The sequence below is a fragment of the Felis catus genome, chromosome B1 (assembly GCF_018350175.1).
Source record: "Felis catus isolate Fca126 chromosome B1, F.catus_Fca126_mat1.0, whole genome shotgun sequence".
Lineage (NCBI taxonomy): Eukaryota > Metazoa > Chordata > Mammalia > Carnivora > Felidae > Felis > Felis catus.
Window position 1 is genome coordinate 123,029,035 of NC_058371.1, and position 20,933 is coordinate 123,049,967.

The 20,933-nt window shown below is 33.5% G+C and overlaps 1 protein-coding gene and 1 pseudogene across 5 annotated transcripts in view; one reads left to right on the plus strand and one right to left on the minus strand.

The window, feature by feature from the left end:
- The window catches only part of RAP1GDS1 (Rap1 GTPase-GDP dissociation stimulator 1), a 177,548-nt gene that overhangs the window by 43,711 nt on the left and 112,904 nt on the right, over positions 1 to 20,933 (minus strand). For all 5 annotated transcript variants that reach the window (XM_023252920.2, XM_023252919.2, XM_023252921.2 and 2 more), the window contains one exon: positions 11,287 to 11,415. In XM_023252920.2, the coding sequence (XP_023108688.1) occupies positions 11,287 to 11,415 (129 nt within the window). The remainder of the gene's footprint in view (positions 1 to 11,286; positions 11,416 to 20,933) is intronic.
- LOC123385008 lies at positions 8,385 to 8,741 on the plus strand (annotated as a pseudogene).

Genomic DNA, 20,933 nt, shown 5'->3' on the forward strand with positions numbered 1-20,933 from the left:
CTCCAAGTATTTCTCATAGTATTTTATTTTCCCTAGAATTACTTTTACTTCCCCTGGGATTATTTTTTTCATTTGCTTAGTTTTCTATGTAGTTATCATTAATTCAACTCCAAACTTTCCATCAGTTGTCTAGTACTTATCATTAATTAAACTCCAAATTCCCCATCAGTTATCTGATCTTCTCTTACTAAGCTTATTTAAGTATTTAATCAATTTCATCTCCTCCAAGAATTACCCCAATCTTGAGTCTAGCCTTTTGACTTGTTCCAATCTGGACTGGTTGCTCTTTGAAAACAGGCCATTTAGGGCTCTCGTGTCACCACACTACTAGGAATTTTTGTTTTCTTGTTGGATCCCTTGTTTTCTGATTCCTATGTAGTCTTCTTTGTTAATTTAAATCCCTTCTTTTGGTGGAAGACATTTTCAGTGGCTTCCAGAGGAAAAGTATGTAGGATACTGATTTTCTGAGATGTTCATGTTTGATAATGTCTTTATTATAACTTCACACTTGATTGACAGTTTGATTGGGTATAGAATTCTATATTGGAACTAATTTCCCCTCAAAATTTGAAGGCAGTACTCTATTTTCTTCTGATGGCCAGTGTTTTGAGATATCTGATGTCAACTGATTTACAGTCTTTTGTATGTAACTTTTTTCTAAGCTTGTAAGATGTTCTTTGTCCCATTTTAAAGTTTATTTATCTTTGAGAGAAAGAGAGGGAGAGGGGGAGAGAGAGAGAGAGAGAGAGGGTGAGAGAGAGAGAGAGAGAGAGAATGAGAATCAATAGGGGAGAGACAGAGATGGATAGGATCCTAAGCGGGCTCTGTGTTGTCAGCATGAAGCCCAGCGTGAAGCTTGATCACGAATTGTGAAATCGTGACCTGAATCGAAATCAAGAGTTGGCTGCTTAACCGACTGAGTCACCCAGGTGCCCCTGTCCCATTTTAAAATTTCACATTGATGGGCCATGATATGGGTCTATTTTTATCCATTAGGCTAGGCATTTGACAGACCCTTCTAATCATAGAAAATTATGTACATTAGTTCTGTGATATGGGAGTTATTTGGCGATTTCCTCCTGTTTATCTCTTTCTAAAACTCTTGGCCCAATTCTCTCTATATTTTTTTGTATTTTCCATCTTCTTGTTTTTTGCTTTACTTCTGCAACTATTTCTCCAAACATTTGTCTTTCATTTTAGCTATTGTGCTTTTAACATTCAGCCTTTTTCGTTCTGTTCCTCTTTCTTAAAAATAGCATCCCATTATAGTTTCATGCTCACAGTATGTTTTTCTAACTTATCTGAAGATACTGGTTTTTTCCTTACCCTGTACAGTTTCTATTTTCTCTACAATGCTTTTTTTTCTATTTATTTCATTATCTTTCATGTTAGAAGCTATCCTCACCTCTCTCATTGTCTGCATATTCATTAAAGATTAGGATTTAAGTTGGCTGGGAAGATGGTAGAGTAGCAGGGCTCTAAGTTTGCCTTGTCCCATGGATACAACTAGATAACACCCATATCAGCATAAATAACCCAGGAAAATGACCTGACGACTGGGAGAACAAACTCTACAACTAAAGACAGGGAAGAGGCCACATCAAAGAAGGTAGGAAGGGTGAAGATGCAAAGATGTGGTCTTGGAGGGAAACAAACCTGGGAGGGAAACAAATTGTGGCCATATATGGTGGGGAGGAAGCTGGTAGTACAGAGAAGGGCAGAAAACAAATCTTCCACAACAAACAGGGAGGATGGGTCTCTAATATTTACCTTTGAAAGTGAAAGCGGCCAAATTTCATGAGTTCTTGAAACCAGCATGACTTAAAGCCTAGAACTTTAAAAATAAGGAGGCTCCACTCTGGGAGAACCCAGAAGGTATCAGGAAGCAGAGTTCCTGCCCTTAAAGAGATAGCATGACAGCTTGTGCAGATACAGTGTAGAACGAGCAGTTTGGAAAACCCCGGGGGCGAATAGGTGGTGGGAGGATGGGGGCAGGTGAGGAGAGAGTAATTTGCTCATCTCAGAGCACAGCTAGGAGAGACAAGGATTATGGAGAGACCCCTTCCAGGAATAAAGAAGCTGGCAGGTACCATTTCCTCTACAGCAAAAACAATAGCCACCTGTGGGAACCAGTGAGGCTTCCACACTCCTTACCTAACTTGCTTGCATCAAATCTCCCTCCCCAACACGTTGGTCAAGATCCACCTTTCCCAGTCATGCTCACCTCAGTCCCAGCGCTATCCACTCCCTACCCAGAAAACCAGTACAAACCCTCGCAATAACATATCTCCTGACCTGCTCATTTTGCAGGACCTCAGTCCCAGCAGGGGCAGGTGTTTTGTAAGCTGACCACCACACACCTTACTGCATACAACAGAGAGACTCTGTAGATAATTAGAATGAAGGAAAAAGAGGCCAAGACTCAACAGCAGAGCACATGCAACACACATAAGAGATGGTCCCTGAAGTGCAGGCCCTGGGGAACAGGGGACACTGAACTGCAGGGCACTACAGGACCACTTCTTCATAAGACTAATATCATTAAGAGAAAGAGAAGTAGCCGACTTTCCTAACACACAGAAACAGACACACAAAGTCAGACAAAATGAGGAGACAGAGAAACATCTCCCAAATGAAAGAACAGGATCAAGCCACAGCAAGAGACCAAAATGAAACAGATATCAAGTAATATGCCTGATAGAGAATTTAATGATCATAAAGATACTCACTGGACTGGAGAAAAGAGTGGAGAACATCAGTGAGACCATTAACACAGAGATTAAAAAGAACCAATCAGAGATCAAGAACACAGTAAACGAAATAAAAATAGACTTGATGGAATAAATACCAGGTTAGATGAAGCAGAGAAATGAATTAATGACCCAGAAGAGAGTAATGGAAAGTAACCAAGCTGAGCAAAGGAAAGGAAATTCTACAAATTGAGAAGAGTCTTAGGGAACTCTGACTACATTAAGTGTGATAACAACCACATTATAGGGATCTCAAAAGAAAAAGAGATAAGGTGGCAGGAAATTTATCTGAAGAAATAATAGCTGTAAAATTCCCTAATCTGAGGAAGGAAACAGGTATCAGATTAAGAAGGCACAGGGATTCCCTCGAAAAATTCAACCTGAGGAGGTCTATACAAAGACACACAGTAATTAAATGCCAAAAAGTAGTGATCAATAGAAAAAATTTTTAAACAGCAAGAGAAAAGACAGTTACATGCAAGGAAAACCCCATAGAGCCATCGGTGGGTTTTTCAGCAGAAAATTTGCAGGCCAGAGGGAGTGGCATGATACATTCAAAGTACTGAAAGGGAAAAATCTGCAGCCAAGAATACTCTATTCAGCAAGGGTATAATTCAGAATAGAATGAGATGAAAAGTTTCTCAAGGAGTTCATGAACACTAAACCAGCTCTACAAGAACTATTAAATGAGACTCTTCAAGTGAAAAAGGAAAAACTGTAAATTAGAGTATGATAAATAAAAAAACACAAAAACAGTAGAAATAAACATTTCTGTAAAAAACAGTCAAGGGCCTCACAAAATAAAAGGATGTAAAGTATGACACCATACATTAAAATTGTGGTGGGGAGAGAAGTGAGGACTCAAATGTAAGTAACCACCAACATAATATAGACCGCTATACACAGAAGAGATTATATACAAACCTAATGGCAATCTCAACTCAAAGAGCAGTTAATAGATATGCAAAAAATAAAGACAAAGAAATCCAAGTATATCACTAAAGAAAGATAACAATGAAAGAGAGAACGAGACGAAAGGATAAGAGGGAATCTACAGAAACCACAAAACAAGTAACAAAATAGCAATAATCAATAATTACTTTGAATGTAAATGCACTAAGAGCTCCAATCAAAAGACACAGGGTGACAGAGTGAATTAAAAAACAAGACTCAACTACATGCTGCTTATCATCTCAAACCAAAACACACCTGCAGATTGAAAGTGAGGGGATAGAGAAACATTTACCATACAAATGGCTGTCAAAAGAAAGCCGGCAAAGCAATATTTATATTGGACAAAATAGATTTTAAAACAAAGACTGTAACAAGAGACAAAGGATGACACTATATAATAGTAAAGGGGACAATCCAACAAGAGGATATAACAATTGTAAATATTTATGCACCCAACATGGAAACACCCAAATATATAAAACAGTTAATAACAAACTTAAAAGAACTGATAGTAATACAGTAATAGTAGAGGACTTTAACACCCCACTTAGATTGATGGACAGATCACCCACACAGAAAATCAACAAGGAATGAGTGACTTTGAATGACACACTGGACCAGATGGATGTAAAGGACATATTTAGAACATTTCATCCTAAAACAGCAAAACACACATTCTTTTCAAGTGCATATATAACATTTTCCAGAATAGATCACATATTAGTCTACAAAATAAATCTCAACATTTAAAAAAAATCAAAGTCATACCATACATCTTTTCTGACCACAATGTTCTGAAATTAGAAATCAACCACAAGAAAAAATCTGGAAAGAACACAAATACATGGCAGTTAAATAACATGCTTCTAAACAATGAATGGGTCTACCAAGAAATCAAAGAAGAAATAAAAAATTACATGAAAACAAATGAAAACAAAAACACAATAGTCCCAAATCTTTGGAATACAGCAAAAGTGGCTCTAAGAGGGAGGTTTATAGCAACACAGGCCTACCTCAAGAAGAGAGAAAAATCTCAAATAAACAACCTAACCTTACACCTTAAGGATCTAGAAAAAGAACAAACAAAAGCCTAACCCAACAAAAGGAAGAAAATAATTGAGATTAGAGCAGAAATAAATGATGTAGGAACCAACTAACCAACCAAACAAACAACAACAAAAAACAATAGAACAGATCAATGAAACCAGGAGGTGGTTCTTTCAAAGATCAACAAAATTGATAAAAACCTCTAGCAAGACTCATTTAAAAAAAAAAAAAAAAAAAAAAAGAGAGAGGCGTCCAAATAAAATTACCAATGAAAGAGGGGAAACAACTACCAACACCACAGAAATACAAATAATTCTAACAGAATATTATGAAAATCTGTATGCTAACAAATTGAAATGGATAAATTCCTAGAAATATATAACCTACCAAAACTAAAGCAGGAAGAAATAGAAAATTTGAACAGACCAATTAACAGCAACGAAACTGAAGCAGTCATCAAAACACTCCAAACAAAAAAAGGTCCAGGACCAGATGGCTTTACAGGTGAACCCTACCAAACATTTAAACAAGAGTTAATACCTACTCTTCTCAAACTATTTCAAAAAACAAAAGAGGAAATAATCTTCCAAATTCATTCTAGGAGGCCTGTATCTCCTTGATACCAAAGCAAGATAAAGACACTACAACGAAAGAGAACTCTAGGTCAATATCTCTCAAGAATATAGATGCAAAAATCCTCAACAATACATTAGGCAAACTGAATCCAAAAATACATTTAAAAAAATCATACACCATGATCAAGTGGGATTTATTCTTGGGATGCAAGCATGGTTCAATATTTGCAAAACAATCAGTATGGTATGTCACATCAATAAGAGAGCAGATAAAAAAACATATGATCATTTCAATAGATGCAGAAAAAGCATTTGATAAAGTAGAAAATCCACTCATTATAAAAACCTTCCACAAAGTAAGTCTAGAGCTCAACATAATAATGGCCTTATATGAAACACCACAGTGAACCTAATACTCGATGGTGAAAAATTGAGTTTTTCCCCTAAGGTCAGGAATAAGGCAAGGATTCTACTCTACCACTTTTATTCAACATAGTACTAAAGTCCTAGCCACAGCAATTAGACAACATAAAGAAGTAAAAGGTATCCAAATAGGTAAGGAAGAAGTAAAACTCTCCCTATTTGCAGATGACATGATACTATATATAGAAAGCCCTAAAGACTCCACCAAAAAAACTACTAGAATTGATAAATGAATTCAGTAAAGTAGCAAGATACAAATCAGTGTACAGGAATCTGTTGCATTACTATACACTAATAGTGAAACAAGAGAAAGTGAAATTAAGAAAATAATCCCATGTAGATTACATTAAAAACAATGATATATCTAGGAGAAAACTTAACCAAGAAGGTGAAAGACCTGTATTCTGAAAATTGTAAAACACTGATGAAAGATATTCAAGACCATTCAAAGAAATGGAAAGTCATTCCATGTTCATGGGTTAGAAGAACAAATATGGTTAAAATGTCTATACTACTCAAAGCAATCTATACATTTAATGCAATCCCTATCAAAATACCAATACTATTTTTCACAGAAATAGAATAAACAATCTTTAAATTTGTATGGAACCACAAAAGACCTCAAATAGCTAAAGCTTGAAAAAGAAAAACAAAACTGGAAGTATCTAAATCTCAGACTTCAAGTTATATTACAAAGTAATTACAAAATTAAAACAGTATGGTACTGGCATAAAAATAGACACATAGATCAATGGAAAAGAAGAGAAAACCCCAAAATAAACCCATGATTATATGGTCAATTAATCTTCGACAATGGAGGAAAGAATAACCAATAGGAAAAAGTCTCTTCAACAAATGATGTTGAGAAAACTGGATAACCACATGGAAAAGAGTGAAACTGGACCACTTTCTTTCACCATACACAAAAATAAACATAAAATGTATTACAGACCTAAATGTGAGACCTGAAACCATAAAAATCCTAAGAGAGCATGGGCAGTAATCTCTCTAATACTGGCTGTAATAACATTTTTCTAGATAAAGTCTCTTGAGGCAAGGGAAATAAAAGCAAAAGTAAACTACTGGGACTATATCAAAATAAAAAGCTTCTGCACAGTGAAAGAAACAATCAACAAAACTAAAAGGCAACCTACAGAATGGGAGAAGATATTTGCAAAGGACATATCCATTAAAGGGTTAGTATCCAAAACATATAAAACATATAAAGGGTTAGTATCCAAAACATATAAAACATATAAAGAACTGATACAACTTTATACCCAAAAAATAATCCAATTAAAAAATAGGCAGAAGATATGAACAGACATTCCTCAAAAAAAAAAAAAAAAAAAGACATACAGATCGCCAACAGACACATGAGAAGAGGCTCAACATCATGCATCATCAGAGAAAGGTGAATCAAAATTACAATGAGTTATCATCTCACACCTATCCAAATGACTAAAGTCAAAAACACAAGAAACAAGTGAAAAACAGTATGGAGATTCTTCAAAGAATTAAACACAGAACTACCTTATGATCCAGGAATCACACTACTGAGTATTTACCCAAAAAATACAAAAACAGTAACTCAAAAGGATACAGTCACCCCTATGTTTATTGCAGCATTATTTACAATAGCCAAACTATGGAAGCAGCCCAAGTGTCCACTGAAAGATGAATGGTTAGGGGTGCCTGGGTGGCTCAATCAGTTAAGCATCTGACTTCAGCTCAGGTCATGATCTCACAGTTTGTGGGTTCGAGCCCTGCACAGGGCTCTGTGCTGACAGCTCAGAGCCTGGAACCTGCTTTAGATTCTGTGTCTCCCTCTCTGTTCCTCCCCCACTCATGCTCTGTCTCTGTCTCTCACAAATAAATAAATATTTAAAAAATTTTTAAAAAGAAAGATGAATGCTTAAAGAATATTATTAGAATATTATTCAGCCATATAAGAAGAATGAAATCTTGCCATTTGCAACATGGATAGATCTAGAGAGTATAATGCTAAGTGAAGTGAGCCAGTCAGAGAAAGACAGATACCATGTGAATTTAAGAAACAAAATAAATGAGCAAAGGAAAAAAGAGAGAGAGGCAAACCAAGAAACAAACTCTTAACTATAGAGAACAAACTGATGATTACCAGATAGGAGGTGGGTTGGGGACTGAAGGAAATAAGGGATGGGGACTAAAGAGTACACTTACCATGATGAAAAAAATACAAAATAAAATACAAAATAAAATAATAAAATAAAATAAAATAAAATAAAATAAAATAAAATAAAAACTGGGATTTAAAAGTTGATTAGGAGCTATGAGTATATGTTGTCTTTTTGACTGCAAGATTATCTGTAAGGGTGGTCAGATAGTGCTTTTGTATAAGTACCTTTAAGTCTATGTTCTAGAGGACAAAGGGATATAACATTGGGATTTTCACCATCAGTGTACCTCTTTTCACTTAATCTATATTTGGAATGGTACTCTGGTACCTGTTCCTTTAACTTAAGTCTTGTCCCCAGACAACAAACTTTCCATTTTTTGTCTCTCCAGAGAATAGTCTTTTGCTTACATGGGAAGGGGCAGTTACCATAAAGTGTGGAAAGGGGCTTTCCAGCAGTCACGACCTCCTCACAAGAACATGCCCCCTCAGGAAGGCCCTCTTCCACCCGCCCTGGAAGAGGGGAAGAAGCAGCACAAAAAGAAGTGCCTGGTGCAGAGTTCCAGCTCCTGATAGATGTGTGTGAAGTGCCCAGGATGTTATAAAATCACCACTGTTTTTAGCCATGCCCAAAAGGAATTTGTGTTGGCTGCTCTACTGTCCTTTGCCAGTCTATGGGAGGAAAAGCAAGGCTTACAGAAGGGTGTTCCTTCAGATGGAAGCAGCACTAAAAGCACCCTGAATCAAGAGGAGTAGGAAACTATCCCCATAAACACGTTTTGATTAAATGAATGAATGAATGAATGAATGAGAAAGAGAAAGAGAAAGAGAAAGAGAAAGAGGAAGGAAGGAAGGAAGGAAGGAAGGAAGGAAGGAAGGAAGGAAGGAAGGAAGGAAGGAAGGAGAGACAAAGAAAAAGAAAAGAGGGAAAGAGAAAGAGAGAGAGAGAGAAAGAAAGAGGAAAGAGAATAAGATTTTCATACCACCAAATTCTGATCCTTTTGAAGATTCCAAAGAGCAAATTGGTTACTTCTTGGCTTTCCAATTCAGGATTAAGATATCAAAGTATTGCTAAAAACACAAGTTATTGCTGGTATTTCTTCCCAGGTCCTAAAATGTTTTTGTTATCCCTCCCCTCCCTTTTTTCCTCCTTTCCTTGAAAATTTAAGCCTTTTAAAAAGTATCCCTTTACTGAAGTTTTAGTTTCCAGAAGGAAGTGAAATTAAACTCAAGTTTTTATCCTAACATCTCTACCCTCAAAATCCTAGTATTTTAAGCAGAAAATTTTCTTTATAGAAGATTTTGGAACCAAATAAAAAGGGAAAAAAATCCCATACTTAATCTATAATATTAGATAAGAATGCAAACTTTAAAATTGTATTCATGCTATAATTGTGAATATAAAAAAATTATGTGTGTACGTAAACTAGGGTTCAAAGAGAACAAAAAGGCAGAGCTGCATTTTCCTTTTTTTGTCCCCAATTCCACAATAGATTGTACTTATTGAATTCTTTTATATTTTGTCTTTAAGCTATATGTTTTGTGAGCAAAAACCACAAAAATTTCTGCTGTTTAAGATTTTTATTTAAAAATTTTGACAAAAAGTAACTCTAGCATATAGTGATATGCCATATTCAGAAGTCTGTAATACAAATATGATAGGAACTTGATATTTACCCTATGCCAATAAAAATAATACTATGTCGATTTTTTAACTCATGGGGAATAAAGCACACACTGAAAAGAAAAGTATTCTGGGGCATAAGGTTCTACTTCAGTATTGACATATAACCTAGATAGTACATGAACATAACAGACATGATATAAACTCTAGAAGTCTTAGTATATAAAGGAATATTTCTCTTTTATCCTTTTGTTCTCCAAATGGGGTAAAGGCAGTAACAACTGGAAATAGACTGTGAAATCGGACTGAACTAATTGAGTGTATATCCATCTTTTAATAAAGGCCAGGGAGAGGAGGCTGAATTGAGGTGGTCTATGCAATCTCCCAAATAAATCCTGATACCTTAACACAGGCAACACACAATAAATGATGCTTATGCTTCTGTTACAAAGATTATGACATTATCAGGGATTATAACATGACTTCTGTTTTATTTCTATACAGTATACCAAACACAAACTGACAACCCATTCTAATATCTTGTAAAACAATGAATAAATGTTCTTTCATTCTTGGTCTTACGTGAATGATAGAAATAATGAGACAGTACGAAAAAGAAGAAAAGCAGAAGAAAATAGAAGACAAGAACATTCATAAATACCAGGAGATGACCCACCGAATAAGAATGACTTTTAACACTGTGTGTCATCAATGCTAAAAAAAATCTAGCTGTCTCATGAAAAGAAATTAAATCTAATTTTTTTTAAGAAAAAAAAAAGATTTTTAAAATTTAGCTCTGATAAATAATCTCTGTTCCTTTAACTTGGAAGTCAATGCAAAAGTAAAGTACTGAGATCAAGACTTTAATATGCAGTATATAAGAACGTGAACTTTCAGTTAGAAAATCCAAGGTTAGAGTCCTGGTGCTTCTGTTTATTTATGTATAAAATGGGTATGATTAATAGAATTTGCTTTAGCTGTTATATTTAGTTATGACAAAACATCATTTGGCTTCATTGTTCCCAGAATATGAAATTTATTATGAATATGGTTGTGGGGGTAGATTCAGACCAGGAATTGTAACTTTATATCAAGAATCATGGGAAGGGAGGCCAGAAAGAAGAGTATCATTAATGATACAGAGACAAATAAAACAGAGAAAAGAGATAGGGGTGCTGGAGTCATCAGTCCCCTTCTCTGTTATGACTGGGCTGGTCTGCTTCCATCTGCCTTCTGATTTTCAAGGATTTCTCAGAATATTTTCTAACGCTGTTATAAACATATTTTTATGAAAAAGTCCTCTCTCATTTTGAGGGATTTTGTAAAAACAGGGGGGAAAGCCTTAGTCTGCTAGATTCCTTTTTACCTGATGAGCAAATAGTTTACATAAAATGTAATAAATTACCGACTTTATTTTTGTCCTGGAAATACAATACTTGATTTCAAGACTGTCTCTCATATAAGAATACTAAAGTCAAGTGGAAATCATTTTAAATATTCGACTCTAATGAATAATATACAAGTGTAAATTTTAAATTTTGATAAATCAAACAATGAGGGAAGCAAAGCAGCTCCAATTACAAACAATTCAATCATAAAATATAATTGGATCTACTTTTTTAAACATTGAAGCAAGCCAAATGCTGCCAAAAAATAATACAATCTACGTGGATCTTCAGGTTGTTAACATCTAAAGGAAAATTTATTGTAAGTACACAGATAAGTGAATTACATTTGTGGTTCATGGCTAGGACTTACCAAGTTCTGCTAAGTTGCCAAATGCAACAAGACACATTTCTGTAAGAGCTGCATTTTGGCAATGGATGCCCAGTAATTTCACTAAGGTAGGTATAACACCCATATTGATAAGCTGAGCTTGAAGGGAATCTGTAAGAAACAAACAAACAAACAGAAGTGTTTATGTATCAAATGGACATTAGTAAGAAGAAAACACCTTATTCTCCCTATTGCAAACTCAATACTATTTCAAGTACAGTAAAACAAGATTAAGTTCGTCCATATAATTATCTGAAACATTTTAAAACATTAGTTCACAAGAGTTGAGTTTTGAATCTTTTCAATGATTAAAGGAAATTTAGAAATGAAATAATGTGTCAAAGCATATTTTTAAAACAGGGTCTTATACTTTTGTAGAGCAGGCTTTAAAAGTGCATAAATAATTAAACATTATCGCTGGTTGTTAAGTGAAAATGTTAGTCAAAGTAATATTTGTATTATAGGAAATCAGACTATATGAAAAGCATAGAGAAACCAATTTAATAAAGACCAAAAGAAGACAGAATCTTAGAATCTTTTAAAAATAGTTGCTTCATAATAATGAAAAGTATATATAATACACAAAATTTTGATCATTTGCACCAGAGCGTTCTTCGATGACTGCTAGGAAGGAAAGTAGTTTTAACAAGGAAAAAATGTATTACTTAAAATATTTTTCTTTTCAACGTTTTCTTTAATAATAGTGACAAGCATCTTAGTAAAGAAAGGAAAATTTGGCTTGAGAGGTGAAGAGAATGAGATCAATAAGCTTCGTCATCATTGTTTGCCTTCATTTTCTAAGAAACTAATTGGTTTTAAAGTATTTAATATGCCTTGGATTTCCACAATGGTTTTCAATGAACAATTATGATAGAATACCTGTACCAAAGCTGAAGGTAAATAAACCAAACGAAAATCAAAAGTACTGCCTCTCAGAATAAGCTAAGAAAAACATCAACACATGCTTATGCAAAACACTTACTATTAATAACTGTTTCACCCAAAGATACAAGAATGCTTTCAAATTTTTTAAAAATTACATGCCATTTTTAAGATTATAATTTTCTCCAAATTCTTTTAAGTTCCCTATTGGGAATCTAAAGATAAAAATCCTGTTTATTACAAACACATTTTCCTTTTAGCATGCATCCCTTGACAGTTTGCCTAATAACCCCTCATCACTCTTTATAGTTCTTAACCAATAGATAAGGAGGCAGTTGGGTGATTGTCAGATAAGAACATGAAGGCCCTTGAGCTGCCTCACATTCCAGTTGATTGTATGCCTGGCAGTCTCGGTGGTTAATTTTTCCTATTTTCAGCGTAAAGTATGAAGAGACAGCCAACAGAGGCTTATCACCCTGAAAACTGATGAGTGTATGCATAGTAGCTGGTTCAGTTGTTGGGGGCCCATCTATCTTAGAAAGGGGCCTATCACCAAAACAAGAAAACAGCCCTGAGAAAAAGGGAAGTTTACATTTAGAGTTCAAAAAATCTGAAACAATTTCAAATTTTGCAATGGAGTTATGAAATCTGTTATAAAAGGAGACAGAAATAAAAGAATATATTCAACTAAATGATGTTTTTATGCTTTTGATGCTAAATATTTTCTTCTTATACAACTCAGCAACTGATGAATGATTCGCACTATTAAATTATCTTATAAGGTATAAGGTATTATTAAATTACTTATAAGGTATAGTATTAAGTGTTATACTGGCAGAAAATTTGTATCGTGGCCACAGTATTTGTAATGATCATGCACCAATAAGCCTTCCAAGTTAAAAATTATTTTGATTACTTACCAGTAAGTTCCTTATTATTGGATCACCTTTGCAGATCTTTGTTCTTTAGCAGTATTTTTAACTTTCATTTATTTATTTACTCATTTTGACTACCTCTTCAAATACTGCAGAGCTGTTGAATCATTAAATTTCAGGTATGTAAGCGTGAGCACTAGCGCATGCATTGAGTGTGAGTCAAACTCCACTGTATGTCTGCATATATGTAAGCATCACACACCCCCTCAGTACTGTTGGTACAAACTATACAAATCCAACAGTCCAGGGACATCAGAGGAATAACAAATGCTATGAAGGAGATAACTCAATAGGAGAATGCCACTTAGAAGATGATGTTCTTCATATTCTCCTAACTTGGCATCTCTACCACTTTCTTGGACTGCTCTTAAGGTATGAATTTTGGTTCCAGGGAAATGAGGGGCAAAGAGTTAAGAAATGTTGCATAGTTTCATAAAATCTTTGGCATACAAATTGAAGCAATAATATTTGAAATTATAGTAGATCAGGAGAAAAAGTATAGCCCAATGGCATTTGGTGTAAATCGCCACAAATCATGAAAATCACTTTGTTTTGGGAAAACGTGTTTCAAAGCTACCCAGGAGCCAAATTAATTGTATACTCACATACAACACACATACCACACACAAGTAAAGAGAAAAATTATATAGTCATCCAATGGACATACCCATTTTTGATCACTTGGGTGTTTTCTTTTATATCCACTTCTATGAGGCTAACTAAAACAAAAATTATACTCAAATAACTCTAACGTCTGTTTATACCAACTGCAGGCAAGTCATTCTCCCTGGATAATGAAGGCCCAAATGAGGGAAAAAAAAACTTTACTCAAACAGATTGATACAAATTTTCATTTCAAGATAAGCAGGCATCCTAGAACACGGTTCTCAAAATGGAGTCCCTAAGACCCTTTCAGAGGATCACAGAATCAAAACTACTTTCATAAAAATACCAAGATTTTATGTGCCTTTTTCACTGTATTGATATTTACCCAATGGTACAAAAACAATGGTGGGTAAAACCGCTGGGCTTTATTATGACCCAGTCGGTGGCACCAAATTGTGTTGGTAGTCATCATATTCTTCTGCAGCACACATTCACAGTAAAATAAATGCTATTCTTCTCAGCAATATATTTAATTTTGCATTTAATTTTTAAGTAGGTTGCATGCCCAAGGTGGGGCTTGAACTCATGACCCTCAGATCAAGAGTCATATGCTCTACTGACTGAGCCAGTCAGGTGCCCCAGCAATATTTTTAAAATTGAAGTTATTTTGCATAAAAAGATGCGGTAACATGAGCTATTATTTTAATATGCAATATTAAATAATTTTTTAAATTGTTTCCATTTTAATTTCTAATATGGTAGATATTGATAGATGTAGCTCATTTTTTTAATAGTCCATATTTATAAACAAAAGTTCTATAGGGTCTTCAGTAATTGTTAAGTGTCTAAAAGAGTTCAGAGACCAAAAGTTTAAGAACCACTGCCAAAGGATTACCTACCTTTTAGAGAAGATTGAAAATAAAACAAAACATGGAATAGAGATTCTGAAATTCAATGATGTGCTTGGCAGATGAGATAACAGGAGAAGAAATAAAAATTAAAAGCATGGTAGGAATACTAGATTTTGGTGTTCAGATATTTTAACCAAAATTACATTAAGCACCTGAACATACTATTTTGCTTATTTGGGTAGAAATTCTACTTAAGCTTAGGGGACTATTCCATGATTGGGTCTATTTGCCTATTTTAGTTACAACTTAGTATGTTAGCTAGCAACAGTTTTTTGGAGGGTGGGGTGGGGGTTAAGTAGAATAAATTGTGTGGAATAAATTGGTATTAATTCTTATTGCTGGAAGCAAATGATGAAGTTTAATCACTTTTTCTTATTGCCCAAAGAAAGCTTATGAATGGTCTTCAAAGGATAGTAGGTGACACGCTCATGTTATTATGAATGGTTATCAGGAGTATGACTTTTAAATCAAAGACTAACTGGAAAAAATTCTTAGAACCAGAAATGGTTCACATTCTATAGAATTGAAAAAGTGAAACAGTCCAAGACTGAGAAGTTTTGTATCCTTCAATGAATACCAGCAACTCCAGGGGAATGTTTATCAGAGCTCAACAAACACAATTCACAAAATGCAACCCAGGCTCGTACATAGCAAACACTTATGTGTGAAAGACAGTCTTTAGACAGCACGATGTCATAAACGTCTGAAGACTTTTAAAAACTGCTCCTGACACACATCACAGACAAATACTGACCAAAATACAGAATTACAAAATATCAAGATGACACAGGCCCTACATGATCTATGGGGAGGAAGAGGAAGAAAGGCACTGAGGGGGTGCAATACAGATGCATATACAAAGAGATATAAGGCAATCAACGCATGCGCTGGTGTGAACACTTACCTACCTACATTTGAATTTCAATGGTTCCAAGTTCTTCAGGTCACACTCATGGAAACTCCAAAGAATGGAGATCTGGAGAGAAGATCTTAAGTTGAAGAACCTTTTTCCCCCTGAGTTTTAAGTTTAATGTTTAAAACATTGGTATAGATAGATTATAGGTCCAGAAAAGAATCCCAGTAACTCAACTGAAGTTACGTTGATCAATTACTATAAAGAATTAGTTTCTTAAGAAGACTGTAACACATGTTTACCTTATTTACAAGAAAAGGCCCTTATAGACAATGTTACAAGATTAAACTTATTGGTAAACAGGATTTAATGATGAAACTGTGTCAAATAAGATATACACAACTCAAAATACATAGTCTCTACATTAGTATGTATAAATAGTATGTATACTATTCATAGTATAAAGAGTACAATATTCCTATTTACAGGCTTGCATAAAAACCCCATCTACAATCAAGTGAATTATATACAGCTGAAACAACAAAAACAAGCAAATATAAATCTTGATGAAGAGTTGTAATACAAATTGGATAAAAGCCATTTAAGAATAAAGACTGAAGAAAGTGCACCTAACTATTGGCATATATATACTTCCAAAAAAGGCTACAAAAATTAAAAATCATGTAAAACAGTGAATAGAAATGATAAGTTTAAACAAGTTGTAGTGAATATAATAGTGAAAAGGAAACTGACTTTACAGCTACCAAGAGGATGATTCATGGTTAAAAACTTTACACATACACATGTGCAGGAATAAGTAGACTTCCTTTTCAGTTACTTATTACTTAGTATTTTTTTGCTGACTGGTCAGGAAAGTGGAGAACTTTTATTCTAAACCTAGTGTTGAGCATATAAAAAAATAAAAATACATGTGTTTAAAATTAACTTCAATTTTAAAAGCTCTTTTTAAACAAAAACATGCATTATGTGTTCTACACCTGGATTATCCCTATAATTTAAGCCCTAGGTTATATATTTCAAGGACAAACAGTAATTTCAATGAAAAAAAAAAAAAAGAGAATCAAGATTCATTAGTACTGAGAATCATGGAGGTTTAAAGCAATACCTTTACACAATTCTTGCTTTTTAACAGTTAATAAAAACCAGAAAAGAATTCAAAAGTTTTTTCTGGGTTCTGAAAATCAAGAGTCTCTACAAGAGTAAAATTTCCCTTTTTTTGGTAAAAGTTTTAGAGATAATGACAAAATTACGAGTGAGTATAATGTAAAACAATAGCAACAGCAAAATCCCCAAAGCAGAATCACAAAAAGGAAAAATGGTTTATTATTCTTAAGACACCTACCCATTTACTTTTCTCAATCCAATGACATCTAGAATGAATATGTCTCAATGTAGTATAGTAGACTAATTTTTTTCTCCTAGGCTCACTCCTGTTATAATGGATACTACTAAAAAGGAAATTCTACAAAGTATGTCTACTCTGACTGAAGAAAACTATGTCTTTCAAAGGTTAAAATTTTTTGTTGTTTTGTTTGTTTTAAGAGGACTACTACCAGCTGCTGCTTAAGCAGCTCTTAGTGGAAGAAAAGTATCCTGTCTCTGTTCTCATTGCTGAGAGAAAGGCCATATCCATAGTAGGCGAAAATTTAAGCCTACATTTTTGTATAGCAAATCAAACTAAATGCCAGGTTAATGTACATCACAACATGTATATCTTAGGAACATGTATCTTTAAAAACAAAAAGTCTTTTGTTTTACAAAAGGATTTACTAGCGTAAAAAAAAAACCCAAACAAATATTGCTAGTTACCCTGGAGCATTATACTAAGTTTTCACACTTTAAAATTATACTGAAGTTCACAAACTGTGTTAACAAGATATATCTAGGTAACAAAAGATTTCTGATTTCTGGCCAATATCCATCTTTCAAACAGTATTTACTTAAAAATGTTTCAGTTAACAAAATATAGGCAGTTTGATGTTGACTGGATTTTACTGGTAGTTAGAAAGCAGGATTACTACTTTTTATACAAAAGAAGTTACATATGATACCTCTCTGCCTTGAGTTTCTCTCTAGGCAGACATTGTAAGTAGCCCCACATTAAAGATGGCTATGTGGCCAAATTCCATCATTTATCCCTGGCTTTAGCCTTAGCTCTCAGAAGGCCAAACACCTGAAAACTTACTCCAATGTCACTTCTGGCACCTACAAACCTGTATGTGGCCAATAATCATGTGCTTGACACCATCATATTTCAACTGGTATAGTAACGTCAAGAATAAAAACAAGGCCTGGTCTTTCAGCTTTACTGTTACTCTAAATACTCATTTTTAAATTTGGGAAGCATTTCACGTGTAGGGAAAATCTCCCTCTGTGCTTCATATGCTGAAATTCTGTCAGTCAGCTGAAATGTAAATGTATATTTACATTGCGCTATTTAAAATGTGGCAATAACTAATGATGGTGAGAAATATACAAATATAAAAATTAAATTAAGGCAGAATAATAGAGATTAGAGTATCCTCTTTAGAATTTACAATAATAAATGTTAGGAACTGCTTTTAATTTTTAGTTACTTAATTTCATTCAGGCCATGAATCTTTCAGAAAGCCCAAATTGGAAATTCTTTATATCTTGAGGATGAATTAAAATCAGAAAGCCACCTCTGTCACCTCAAACTTTTACTATGAGGAAAATCTTGAAAATGATATTCAATAATATCTACAATTAATCATCTTCAATCCAGACATGAAGCAAATAAAGAAAAACATGCTAGAGAATGAGGAATCACAAACATATTTTGTTACTCTACTGCCCTCAGTTAAAACTGTGTTATCTATTTAGTATCACAATTCTAAATGTACTATTATGATATAGGAAAAATCTAGAAGCTGAAAATACTAAGAAAGTATTATTTCTGTACCATAATGCCAAAATTTAAATCATTAACAAAAAAAGTAAGAATCATTTCATGTTTTTTCTGATAAAATTTCAGATTCTTACATTCAGAAGTTCATTCTATAATGGTCAAAGCTAAATAATGCCACTACTTGACCATGTGGAATTAAACCAAATGTGCATTTGGTACACTTCTACTAAAAACCAAGTTCTTACCCTATCTTAAGTAATAGCATTTTAGTAATTTTTCAGAAGGAGTATGATGAAAAGCTAAGCTAGTGTAATAGGTCCAAGTTAATACACAAATTAACAGGAGGCAAAAGAAAAACTAACTGCTCTGCCCTTCAGTAAAATAATTTGTTTAAAATGACATTCGTAGCAGAACTTCATGAGTGCAAACCGGGTGAGTAAATTTGAATGCTCTGTTGGACAAACAGTGGAAATTCAGAAATCTTCTACAAAAGTTTTTAAAGCCTAAAAACTTTTTAGGTGCGTAATAAAAGTCTTTAACACAATTTGTTTAACATTAATAGAATACTTTAATTTGACAAACAGGACTTTAAAGAATGTGAGCTTAAAAGCACATCTTCCAGGTCTTTATAAACAGAAAAAAAAATGAACACAAAATACACTGAAAATGGTATACTGAAAAATCAATATAATTAAGGGAATAAAAGACAATAAATTGCAAAGATAAAATTTTACATTTTGATTTTTTTTTTTACCTTAAAGTTAGGGAAAAATTTGTTAGTATTTAGAAAATATATGTAATCATTAATTAGCTTGTACCCATGGTAAATAAATCGCAGAAATAGTTCCTCACTCATGCAAAGCAAATCATTTTCTAAACATCTAACATCTAGGAAGTGGTATTCTTTTTTACCTGTAATGAAGTTAATACCAAAATGTAAATATAAATAAGTCGCTCACACCAAAGTGCTTTTTAGTTTTTAATCAGGATTATTCCTTATTAATTTCTTTTCTTCTTATTTTAAATATGAAGAAAAATCAAGTAAGGCAAGTTACTGGACTGATTTCACTAGGAAAATGATTAAAATTGTGAAATTGTTGCTAATGGTTAAAATGAAGGTAGCAGCTAAAATTAATTATGTGTAAAGTAATCTTTACTTAGAGGAGAGAAAATGCTTTACAGGCCTATTTTAAACAACTGAATTTATGCACTAGGCTGAATACTTAAATTCAATTGTTAGCTCCAACAACATACCCTTGCATTTGAGTTGCATTTCCTAAACTGCACAGCCTCCCTTCAATCATTGTTCAGTTATCGTGAGTCTGTGCTGTAAATCAATGTGAGAATTATCCTAAGAGTAGCCCAGAGAGATTTTAGAAACCACAAAAAAGAGAAATTACTCTTTCGGTAACAGGGAGTTATTAAGATTTTAGAGAAAAATCAACTCTATTTGTAAAAATCATATATATATTCACATATATGTCACATATATACGATATATATGCATACATATCATATCCTCAAACTGATAGCCTATATATCCAATATACATCATATTCCTTAATTGATTATATATGTGTATGTGTGTGTATATACACACATACACATATATAATATAGGTCACATGAAGAAGCCAGTCATAAATTGTGTATATTATGTTAATCATTTTAGAAAGAAACTAATTTTTCCTTTCTTGCTGGCAAGTTTATTTCCTTTACTCTTCTCTCTTATGGCACAGATTATGTGAAACAAGTAACTTCAGTCCTTGTTTTATTGCTTACCACCAATAATTTTCCTAAGAATTATAACAGAGTTTTCACTGTATTTTATGTCTCTAGCATAGGTGTATTAAGAAAAAAAAATTACTTTCTCAATTACAGAGTTTTCTAAGAGATATTTACTGATTAATCATGGTTATTACATAGTACATGTAAGATAATAAAAATGGTAACCACGAAAAGATTCGTCAACAAAGTATTAAATTATACCGGTGCTTTGATTACTGGTTTGTTTGTATTCAAATTGCAATTAACTTTCAGATTTATTAAATTTGTGGATCACCTAGAGTAAATTTTTGATGACAGATGTGGCATTATTATCAGGATGTTTTCAATGCCACTTTCTGCTGCTGCCATGTATGTGAACAGAGAATATCAACTAATACAGTAGACAAGAGCTTATCATCTTCTGATAGAATAAAGAAAATACATTCCAAAAACCCATTTTTCTTCCAAGTATTGATTTTGCTAATAAAAAAATTTTAGACAATACTAAATTTCCAGAAAAGTCAATAAATATTTTCCAACTGTATATTATATGCTAAAATGGTGTCATATTTGAAAATAGATCTGAACAAAATTTTTAGTCTTCACTGCAATGTTTTGGTATTGGGTAAACAATGCTAGGAAAAAAAAAGATATCCAAGAAACTAGTGAGATACAAAAATATCTATAATAATAGGCTTAGGTTTCTTATTTATAGAATAATAACTAGATGAAGAAAATATAGGAAGCTCAGCACATTTCCTCAAATTGATTATCAAATTGTCAACA